Here is a 12,295-nt window from a genome sequence, read left to right as displayed (position 1 = left end):
AAAAGAAATCGCCATCTCAGAAATGTAACACAGGACACATAAATCTGTCATTGAGAGCAAATGCTTCCAGTCTGATGCAAACTTTCATTTTTTCTCAGAAAAAAACAATATATTCCTCTAAGCAAAAATTGAGGGAGGGGGATTTTGGAAAAGAAATCTTATCGGAACTTGCGCCACAATATAAAATACGTAACACCGGACACATAAATTTGTCATTAGTGTGACATGTAAACATCTTTGGTCACGGAGTCCGATAATTAAGATCATCTTCGGCAAGAGCACTTTAAAAAGAAAATTCCGTTCAATCTGATATACCGGAAACATAAATCAGTCATTGGAGGGTATAGTGTAAAAAAATCGTTTGTCTCTTCAAAGTGCCGCCGCACCCCCGCTGTGCGAGAACCTTCCCCTCCACATGCCGTGCAGCCCCGCAACGGTCCCCGCGCTCCCCCGTCCCCGCTCCCCCCTGAGAGCCCCATGGGTTAGAACTGGCATAGCCTTACTACTCGCTTCATTTAAATCTCCTCATTGAGACATTTCACGTAATCTTCGAACGTTATGGTTCTCGCCAGAACACTACTTTTTACTCCTTTTGCTTTTTTAACATCGTTCTTAACCTCAACTCGCGTCGCATACATCTTCGATCTAAGTCCAACGAATTCGGTCATTATGGCCCCATTGTTCTAATCTTTCATGAAACCCGGGACCTTTTTGTTGACAAGTGTTATGCCATAGGCATTGCTATCGGGATAGTCACTGGTGTCATATTTGTCGAGATTACATTTCATGTCCTCGTACACATTTTCACATTCCATGTGGTAAATTAAACGATCAGGATCCGTATACATGACTCTACATTTATTCTGATACGTCGGCATCATGAACTCGTGATGGAATTTGTTACGTCCCCGGGAGCTTATCGGAATTGGAGAGGACGCAACACGGGTATGACTTCTCTTTCGGGTCAAGACAATTAAGTCCTTTACCCAGGGACGGAAGTCTCGTCTCTTGGTATGGAGAGAATGTCGGGGCCGATGGTCCGAGAAGCCGCGGGTGGTGGAATATAATGAGGAGTTTTATGAAAAAGAGGGTTTGTTACTCACGTCGGTTATTTGTCCTTGTGGTTATTTATTGTCCACTGGTCACACAAGCTAGTAAGAGAGCTATGGGGATTCTGGACCAAGTGGAGGCGAGGGGGGAAGCGGTGCGGGGGGACCCCGCGCCGCTTCCCCCCTCGGCTCTCTTTCTCTATTTCTCTCTTTCTATAGCGTGTTCCCCCCGCAACCGAGGGTCCCCGTGCCATGAGTTGACCTGCCTATAGGTTCGGAAAGAGGGAAGGGAGGTGAGAAAAGAGAGGGATAGCTAGAAAGATGGTAAGTGTAAGAGAGAGAGAGAGAGAGAGAGAGAGAGAGAGAGAGAGAGAGAGAGATGGATAGATCAGTATGAATGAATAGAAAATGTATTTTATGTATAGCATGTTCTATGCAACAGAGTCCCCCCCTCCCGCAAAATCATACAACTCAGCAGAGATCTGGCCATAGACTTAGAGGGTAAAGTATTGGGGTGAGAGAGAAAAAGAAAGATGGTTAAATCGAGAATAATGAGGAGAGTGATAGAGAAGGATTGTCAAAAACTGAGGAAAGATGGTAATGAAAAAGAATGATTCATTTGTATCAATCAATTTTTATATTATAATGACAAAATACATCTAGAATTAATTTTAACGCTTAATTTTTAAAACTATGAGTTTTTTCTTCTTAATGGTGATTGTCTGTTTTCTGAAACAGATTAAAAGAAAAAGAAACTTTGAGTCACAAAATTTCTCAAAAACAATGAGAATATGTGGAAAAGATCATACTTACTTTTCGTTACAACTGATTGCAATCCGGACAAATCTCTTGTGTTATGAGTTGAAAGAGTCTGGTCCCGCAGTCTTCGCAATATCCAACGGAAAGCGCGTCATAAGAACCACGTTCATGTTTACGGGTGATTGAAAGGATGGAAAAGCGATCTCCACCAATTTCCAAGATACAGACACCACACAGTTTTTCTCCACGTTCGGCCTTATAATATACGGAGATTGCGCAAATTTCCGATGTGCGGTCAAGAGCATTTTTTTGCTCCTCACTGAACACACGCTTAATTTTTTTTGATTCACAATTTTCACTCATTTTTTTTTTTTTACTGTTTTTCAAGAATATTTTTTTCACCCTCACAAATTTATTGTTAAAATGCTTATAACAAGCAAAAACTATTCACATGGAATTGTTTCAGGTAGTCCGATGATTATACCCTTGCTCGACTCGCTCGGGAAAATGTCTGAAGACTAATGAGTGGAGTTTAAAATTTTGATGAAGCTCAGTATTTCCCTCATCTCCCCCCTCCCATCCTCAGATAATTTTTTGCTAGGTGCTATGGCGGAAAAAAGTGTTTTTTCCCACACAATTTTTGGGGGGAAAAATCCACGCCGCAAAGGGTGTCTTAGCAGACGTCATGGAGGTCCAAACCATTTTCGTCAACATATACCTGTATAGCATACTGACGATGCCGGATGTTTCTGATGAAAGGGAACACGGTCAATATATTCGAGTTTATTATCTTGAAGAGCTTCAACGACATTTCCAAATATTTTCAAAACTCATCAGCATCATCTCGACCGATAAGGGAGGCTCAATCTTGTAGCACCTCCCCCGCTCCCCCTCTCCTTCACAATTACTTTAACTTTTCTTCTTCTCTATTGGTGAGAAAAGCCACTTTTTCCCCACATAGAGATAAATCAGAAGGTTTTTATTCTGAGGGCTCATCGAGAAGTATCATAGTTTTAGTCAGGTAGTTGTCCTGCTTGTACTTCAATAAAATTTTAGTGCTTCGTTAACAACGGCATTTGTCATTTATTCGAGGAGGTGCGTTATGAACTTAATGCAGTTGAAATCGATCGTAATAAGAATGTGGGTATTACATCCCTCATAAAAGGATACACCTCGCTTTCGTCGGCGAGGAGTACAATGCTTGAAAACACCGGTTGGCTTGATGTTGCGGAGATGAAACAAATTGCAGATGCGGCGGGCAACTTTGACATATGCATACCGCTGAGTATGCTGCTGGGCTTTGCTGAAGATTATCGAAAAATGGTTGTGAATGCAAAGCATGAATTGATTTTAACGAGATCACGTTCCAATGATAATGCAGTAATTCAAACGACTGCGCAGGATTATAAAATTACTCTACAAAAAATCGAATGGCTTGTTCCGTATGTTACCATAGCAGATCAGAAAAAAATTCAGCTTTTAAAATTCATCGCTAAAGACCCGCCAATTCCAATGAGCTTTCGCACCTGGGAATTGTATGAATATCCGATGCTACCTGCTACAACGAAACATGTATGGTCTGTTAAGACATCGACACAGCTGGAGAAACCTCGATATGTAATCTTGGCATTCCAAACAGGTCGGAAGAATAATAAACGGCAGAATGCAAGTAATTTTGATCATTGCAACGTGAGCGATGTGAAATTATACCTCAATTCACAATGTTATCCTTATGGCAATATGAATCTAAATATAGCACAAAATCAGTATGCATTGCTCTATGACATGTATAGAAATTTTCAATCGATGTACTATAATAAGGAGGCTGAGCCGTGGCTGACGAAAGCAAATTTTTTGACATATGCTCCTCTCATAGTCATTGACTGCTCAAAGCAAAATGATTCTCTCAAGTCTGGACCTGTCGATGTACGTCTCGAATTTGAAATGAAGGAAAATGTACCAGCGTCAACGTGTGCATACTGCCTCATACTGCATGATCGTATCGTCGAATACACTCCCTTGAGTGGTGGGGTAAAAAAATTAGTATAAGATCATTGTTACGAGTTGACTAAACATCAGTCGCGATGGACTTTATCGTGGATCTACAAGGTTTCAAGGGACCCACCAACGACTTTATCCTCAAAGAAATATCAATTGTTCGTGCTAACGACAAAAATGCTGAACCTCTTACATTATTCTTCGAATCGCCATATGCATGGCATACTCTACCAGCTAAATATAAGACAATGAACAAATGGTTGGAACGAAACTATCATGGAATATCATGAGACTATGGAAATCTACCATATGATACAACAAAAGTTATAATTCAAACCACCTTACAACGAGCCCGAGTAATATATGTGAAAGGATGTGAAAAATCTTTGTGGCTGAAAAGTTTGTTGGATCTATCAACGGAGATTATCGATTTAGAGACTCTGGACTGTCCATCGCTGCAGAAGTTGCCAAAAATTCACGTCAATTGTCCCCACCACCACCACCACCACCACCGCCGAAATGAAAATTCAAAATATAACTGTGCGAATGAAAATGTGAAATCTCTAAGGAGTTGGTTATATGTATATCTAACATTATGTGAACGTGGGATTCTTCAATGAAAAATAAAACATTTTTTTCGATGATAATATGTGACTTTTCTTCGTTTTTATTATCAACTCCCTTCTCATGAGCGTAGCATACAATATTATGATTATTAAGATTATTCACAACGATGATACACTTCTTCTCCTGTTTTCACTCTGAAGATTTTGCAATATGTTTAAACTCAATTTTACTCCACTTGTCGGCAAATGTTTCCATATAGAGTTCCCTTGAACGAGCTGCCTCCAACAATTGATTGAATCCCTCCACATCCTGGTCAAAAGCCTCGGCAAGTCGTCCAGGTAGAAAGACTGAGAACTCGCCTCCGATGTCAGCGACGTATCGTTTGCCAAATTTGGTTTTCACCAATCGAATATTGTGGATTGGATAATCTGTTTTAACTTCAAGCTCGATCAACTTCTTCCACGGTAGATTCTCCAATGTGGCAACTTTGTTCAGAGATTTGAAGTCCATTTTCTTTTTTTTCGAAGAGTTAAAAAGATTGTGAGTGAGAGTGAGATTAACGTCCAACTCGGAGCTGATGTACAGGCTGAATGACAAAGCTCTCGATTCCCTTTTTCATTTTCAAAATCATCCATTTCCGCTCCCCCTCCACCTTCTCGATGCGCAGGTTCAAACATATCACCAAACTTCCACCTCCACATCTCGCACCCATCGTTATCATAATACGGCTCGGGAAAACAGGTTTTTTTTCCACTTTCTTGGATTTTCTTCTTTGTCTCCATTTATATACTTTTCCCTACAAAGATATTGACTTGAGCTCAGTTAGACTCTTCACTCTCTTCTCTACATTTTCTACAATTTCGACGTAGAGGTGCAGGACCATCTATATGATTGCCCACCATTGGTATTCCAATGTTCATAGCATCGACGAAAAAATTTAATTTCACTGTCAGATTTGTAATATTCCGGCAAACGCTCCCACAATATGTCGGTAAAGTCGCTGAAATATTTCTTAAACATTGTTGGCGATATTATTTGAAGTTCTTCAGACGATATTTCACTAGGATCTCGAATGCGATAAACCACATATATATTCATAAGTTCTTCCATCATGTAACACTTTTCACAATTGCGACGTATAGGCCATGGAGCATCAATATGAGTTCGTACCCATGGAGGATTAAAATGATCTTGACACCAATGATATGACTGCACCTCACTATCATTTTGCAAATGTTCAGGCAATCGATCCCACAGAACGGGAATATATTTATTATAATATTTTACAAGCAAAGCCTTGGGAATCCATTCAAGTTCATTTTTTGTCAGTAACCACGGCTCTTTTGACGGATGGACTGCATACATACTTGCACATCTATCCATTTTGAAATCTATTTTGGAAATGATTATTCTATGAAAAAAACGATACATAAAATGCATTTTCTATTCATTCATACTGATCTATCCATCCCTCTCTTACACTTACCATCTTTCTAACTATCCCTCTCTTTTTCACACCTCCCTTCCCCCTCCCGCCGAACCTACAGACAGGTCAACTGAACGCACGGGGACCCTCGGTTGCGGGGGGAACACGCTATAGTAAGAGAGAAATAGAGAAAGAGAGCCGAGGGGGGAAGCGGTGCGGGGGGACCCCGCGCCGCTTCCCCCCTCGCCTCCACTTGGTCCAGAATCCCCATAGCTCTCTTACTCAAGCTGATTACAAGTTTACACAGACACGTATTATCTTTAATATAAATTAGATATTGCAATATTATTCCGACGGATGAGGTACAATCGTTAGTTCAGGTACAAATCGTAGGTTATCATTGAACAAATGAGTTAGAATATATATATATATATATTCGCGAGGTTTAGTATCGGGTTGTGGTGACTGGCGAAGTCTACCAGGGATGGTTGCAAACGACAAAGTTCAAGATTCGAAGAATTGCCCGAAAATGACAGAGTCCAAACTGAGAGGTTTCGCGAGAATGACGAAGTCCAAACTGGGACGTTGCGCGAAAATGACAAAGTCCAAACTGGAAGATTTTGAAGTATGGTGAACCGGGTGTCGGTGGAGCAGAGCCTCCGGCAGATACGCTGACTTGAAGTAGAAGACGCTCCGGTGATCCAGGGTGGTCAGTTTTATACTTGAAATCCCTTCCAAGGGTGCCTCTGAAGATTCCTACTCCTTTTTTGGTTCTTCGGTGGTGGGAAAAGATTCCTAAACGTAGATTTGCTGATTGAGTTGCGTGATATGACTAATTTTTGGTACAGCCCATTTTTCCTTTGGTGGAGGAGAAGGCTCCTGTCCGCGGATGCGCGGATCAAGCCCTGTTGTGACTAGTTTTGTTTCTATCCCTTTCTCTCTGGTGTAAGGAGGGGTTTTTTGATTCTTGGTTTGCTGATAAGTCGTTAAATCGAGTCGCGATCTGGCTCATTTCTGACGTTGGTCCTTCGTCCTCGGAGTGGGGATGGCTTTGTCCACTGATTTGTGAATTAGTTATAAAGCTGCGTTCTCAGCGGTGCACAGCGTTCTCATCCCCCAACAAGGAATTTGTTCACTTGTAGTTATTGGAGTGGAAAAAGTTAATGAGGTGTTAAGGAAAATAGTTTGTTAAGGAAAATAATGTTTAAGGGAAATAGCGGATCACGTCATCTCTTTGCTCTAGTCCTGTCACGCCTGTGTGTCGCCTGCCTTTTAATGATCGTGTTGCGTTGGAGTGATGACTGAATCACAGTAGCCCGATTCTTCTGATATATGGGGTAGTAGAGAATCACCTATTGTCCCCCTTGGTTACAAATTTGGGGCTAATTTTCATGGCAGTTCCCATAGCTGGTTTGAGTTTTATGGCCCTCGGAATCCCTTCGAGAGGTTCCGATCAATACTCTGATTCTTCTTGTTATTATGATTATTATTTTTGATTAGACTAAGTAGTTATTATTAATTAGTTAAATCTAATAGGAGTTGGATGTAACAAATTCATATAAACAAGTTTTTGAAATGTCTAAAATGAACATGCCGACATATATCGATTTGTTAAATTTGACTTGTAGATTTCGCAACTCTACAGCGATTAAATTTTCTGCAAAAATACTTCGACTATGAAAGTTAGATTTAGCAATCATAGCCTCTGCTCCGTATCGACTTGCCCATTCCGTTAGCAGTTTAACTTAGACATGACTACGAACATCCTCCATGGTTTTTCCTCACACGGCATTATTCATTAAATTGAATAGATTTTTTTTAAAATCATTTTTCGCACGTGTACGAAACTGTATATTCAAATCGATGTATGTTTTGAGCCAGGAGGATTTCTTAAACTTCAAGACTCCATGAATTTTAGTGATTGCCAAACCATGTTTCAAACACTTCTGCAACGCACGATAGGGTATGACATATCGCTTTTTCGCATTCATGTTGAAGTTTGCAATGTCTTCAATCCATTCGAAATTTGCATAAGGCAGTGGTTGACAGGCATTGCCCATCCATGCAAATTGTTAATATCAAAATACATCCAGTATGATGATGGAACAGATCGGTCATATGAATTCATGTACTTGTTATTGGCACGAGCATGTCTTTTGGAGCATTGACTAAGACCACCTCGAATACCTCTCTCCACGAACAATACCATGTCGATGTTTGTGAACAATTCAAACTTTACTTTGGTATATTGTATTATGGCATCCCAGGTATATCTGGGGAGAGTATAGTAAAACGCAGGATCAAGACCATAACTTTTCAGGCAAGTATCGCGGAAATTTTCAAAGATATCGGGTAAAAGTAATACATCAGTCTTTAAATATAAATCGCTGTATTCACCGAGCATTCGCGTTGAAAATCGTTCCCAAACATTTTTGGCATGTGCATACTTCTTCTCGGAGATGGTTGAGTCAGTTAAAGAGCTGTAAAATGCTTCCCGCGGTGGAAGCTCTGTTTCATCCAACTTTTCAGAACTATCAATATAATCGTATGAAAAGACACCTTTCCGTGTTAATTAATGAAAATGGTCTACATCTTGGAATTGTGATTTTAACGTCACGAGTTTGTCCACAGTTAAAAAGAATGCTAATTTGTCGAGAATCATCGTAAGAGCACTTTACATAATATCTAACGCTGAAGACACGATGATGTTGGCTTTTGTATTTTTCCCTCTCTTCAGCGCTGGTCTTCTCTAGGATACATTCGAGGTCGGCGTATACCACGAACGGGAGACGCTCCTTACGATTAGCGTTCGTGAATTCCAGCCATTTATCGTTTTCGCCCGGTAGTCGAACAGCACAATCGTTGAGTACGCCGCAATCAACCTCATGGGACTGTAGCTTTTCGATGGTAGAAAAGTAATGGAGGCATCTGTAACAATAAAAAATTTCAAATTAAAAAAAAAATTTTATCATAATCGTACAGAATGAAATTTCTACAGTTGCATATATTAATTTACTTACCGATCACGGATGTATTTCTTGTGTCCATTCATGTTAAGTTGAGAGTTGACGAGCCGGGATAAATTCTTGATCCACGCGAAGTGTCCAATTCCACATCCCGACACGTCTTCGATGTACAGCAAGTTGATGTGGCGCTCTTTTTTCTCCTTGCTCACGCGGACTGGTGGAATGACTTCCTCCTTCTCGCTATAGACGTTGATTGAGAGATTCATCTTCTCAAATCTCCCAATCTGGTCCAACGTCGTGGGGAAGTTGATGCCTTGGAAGTTGAATATCGTCGATTAATGCGGGTAAGAGAATGTGCGATCGCTGTGTCGGTCTACCGGATGAAGAGCAGCCGTCATTGCCCATCCAAAACACGCATTATCCGCCAATTTTACATTTACCACCGCTCTTTTCAATTGTATACGTTTCGCCAATGAAACGTGACATCCCGCCCTCAAAGCGTTGTACTTATATAAGCGTTTTTTTTTCGTTTCTGAGGTGGGAATGAGTAGGAGGGATAAAAAATCTTGACTTTTCTGGAAACTCGAATTCTTATGTGGTTCCCAGCATCGAATCGAGAAAGGGGAGGAAGTGCGGTTGACTTAAAAAATCTCCATCTCTTCTTGCATCTTTTGAGAAATACCTCTGCAGATTAAAAAATATGCAACACCGGACACATAAATTTGTCATTGAGCGAGTGTATCTCTGTAATGATCTAGTCCGATGTGAAATTTTTTATACTTTTCCACGGACAACCAAAACATTCTTCTAAACAACTCTCAAGTCAAAAGTTGGGGGAAGGGCAGGTGCATTCTCAAAAGAAATCTCATTTCCATCTCAGGAATGTAAAAATATGTAACACAGGATACATAAATCTCTCATTAGGGGTCCCCTTCGTCACGGATTCCAATAATTGAGAGCACTTTTTTCTCAAGTGACTTTTCTCAAAAGAAAAACTCCGCAAGAAACATCAATCTGTCATTCAAGGGGGCATCTTATGTCACGAATTCTTTTTTTCCTGGAAATATTCTTTGTCTACATAATGCCGTAAACAGGACCGCTGCATCCCCTCTCCCCTCCACTTCCTCGCTACCCTGAGAACCTTCCCCCTCCACACACCATGCAGCCCCCGCAGCGGTCCCCGCGCTCTCCCGTTCCTGTATCGCCCCTGAGATCTCCGAGTTAGAACTGGTATAGCCTTACTATTAATACGCGATCACGATACAGAGGTTGCTGGGATTTCATACGAAAGTTGCAAAAATACAAAAATATAAAATCAGAAAAATTTGAGCCAATACCGGTCTTCAACCACACGCGTTCTGCGAGTACACTCAGGAGTTTTGACTATAAGCAACGCAAAAAAGAGTGCTCGGATTTGAATATACTCCGAAGAAGTGACAAGTTAAACGGGCGAGTGACGATCGACGACTAATTAGTTTTTTGTCGCACCAAACTTTTTCATCTCCAATGTGGAGAGAATTACAATAACGTCTCCGCGATTATCCCTCAGCAGCTGAGACATTCCGGCCTATCGCACACTCAGACCGGATGCTGATTGCGCGAGAAATATTTTTATTTTTCCCCAAAAATTGTGATGAGAAAACATTTATTTTCCCATAGCACTCGCAAAAATGTTCCGAGAACGGAGGGAGATGAGAAAATATAGTTTCTATAAAAAAATTTAAACTTCACTTAATAGCCTCCAGGCATTTTCCCGAATGAGTCGAGCAAGGGTATAAACATCAAAATATCCCAACAGTTCCATGTGAATAGTTTTTTGTGTGTTATAAGCATTGGAAAGATAAAGGGAAATCATTTTAACGATAAATTTTGTGAAGGTGAAGAGATATTCTTGAAACCGTAAAAATGAGTAAAAACTGCGAATCGAAAAAAATCAAGCATGTGTTCAGCGAAAAGCAAAAAAACGCTCTTGACCGCAGATTGGAAATTTGTGCCACTTTCGTATACTATAAGGTTGAACGTGGAGAAAAATTTTGTGGTGTCGGTGTTTTGGAAATTGATGGAGATCGCTTTTCCACTCTTTCAATCATACATAAACACGAGCGTGATCATTATGACATCCTTTCTGTTGGATATTGTGAAGACTCTGGGACCAGACTATTCCAACTCGTAAGACAAGAGATTTATTAGAATTGCAATCAATCAGTTGTAAAGGATAAGGAAATACTTTCTTTTTCCACATATTCTCATTTTTTCTGGGGGAATTGGTGACTTAAGAATTTTTTCTGTTTTCAATCTGTTCCAGAAAACAGCAATTATCATTGCGAAAAAAAATTCATACAGTTTAACATTGACCATTGTGACAGGAAAGCAAAATCGCCTTAAGATGATGTATCAGTCGGTAATCACACCTCGAATTTTTGAAATTGAATCTCTTTGACATCGTTCGTCTGATTAAAATAATAAAAATGTCATCGTACGCAGCACGATCGCAAAAATCCGATGACATTTTTATTTTTTGGATCAGTCGAACGATGTGGAAAAATTTCCTTTTCAAAATTTGCAGCTATCTCTCTCGCACTTGCGGTTGTGATTACCGACTGATCCATCATCTTAACATCAATACTCGACAAACTCCTCGAGTATCCCAAATCGCGGCTTCGCGTTTGTGTTGTCCCTAGTTCTAGGTTGTGCGTTGACGAATGTAACTGCCGAGTCGATCATACCTGCGTACGATTTGACCGACAAGTACTCGATAGGTAAAAGGGACAACGAGAGTAGGGCTAATTCGAGGGCCGACGTGCGCATGAACCGATTTTGGGTAACTGGGAACCCAGCCACGAGGAGTGGGGAGGAGCATGGATGGCCAGTCCAAAATTACGGGAGGAGGGAGGATTCGAAAAAGAAACTTTGATGAGACTGGTCGATTTGACCCATCTTGGTGATCGAGTAAAGATTTCTCATTCGACAAGTAGGGTTAAATTTTGTCAAATAATTATTGTAATTCGGCATTAATCCCGTCTGAGGAATTAATGTAGAAAGTGTGAATTTTTGTTTCGTGAGTGTGACTTCACCCGGCATCGTCGATATTGTTAACAGACAGCAAAGTCAAATCTCGAGGAGTTCGTTACGTCTCAACGTGCACTGCGCCTAATAAAGAGAATGAAGCGCGAGAAATTGTATCGACAAAACTGAGCTCGAGATATATCATCAAAATCATATTATCAACCAAAAGTAAGTGAATAAATCCATAAAATTAATTCGGGGCTTTCACTCTTTTCGGCCGTCTTTCGCGCATGCATGTCAGTTCCGAAAATCCCTTTTCGGTCCTCAACGTGACCCACCTGAGAAAAATTCAATAATTAATATAAAGAGAATCAGTCGATTCGCTAGATTATCTAGCTGGCGCCCAAAAGCAAAATTCCTTAGGCAGCCGATGGACCGCGGCCGCACCGGGTGAAGAAAATGTTCTGTCTCACCATTGAAAACTAATTTTAAATGTGTTCTCATCATTACTATAGAAATGATGA

General features: G+C 40.5%; 1 protein-coding gene across 1 annotated transcript; it reads right to left on the bottom strand.

The window, feature by feature from the left end:
- Positions 1-7,978: 7,978 nt before the first annotated feature.
- Positions 7,979-8,863, bottom strand: LOC122417267 (uncharacterized). The gene is made up of 2 exons (XM_043430650.1): positions 8,820-8,863; positions 7,979-8,727 (listed from the first exon to the last, which is right to left on the bottom strand). Exons 1-2 carry the CDS (start codon positions 8,849-8,851, stop codon positions 8,334-8,336), a joined length of 426 nt encoding a protein of 141 aa, XP_043286585.1. The 5' UTR covers positions 8,852-8,863; the 3' UTR covers positions 7,979-8,333.
- Between the last annotated feature and the right edge of the window lie 3,432 nt (positions 8,864-12,295).

The sequence above is a fragment of the Venturia canescens genome, chromosome 10 (genome assembly GCF_019457755.1).
Source record: "Venturia canescens isolate UGA chromosome 10, ASM1945775v1, whole genome shotgun sequence".
NCBI lineage: Eukaryota > Metazoa > Arthropoda > Insecta > Hymenoptera > Ichneumonidae > Venturia > Venturia canescens.
The sequence above is the reverse complement of the archived record's forward strand: the minus strand, read 5'-3'. Positions and strand labels throughout refer to the sequence as shown.

Coding starts and splice junctions, on each gene's coding strand:
- LOC122417267 (XM_043430650.1), bottom strand. CDS start 8,851: ATGAATGGACACAAGAAATACATCCGTGATCG. Junction 8,728..8,819: donor AAGAAATACATCCGTGATCG/GTAAGTAAATTA, acceptor TTATTGTTACAG/ATGCCTCCATTACTTTTCTA.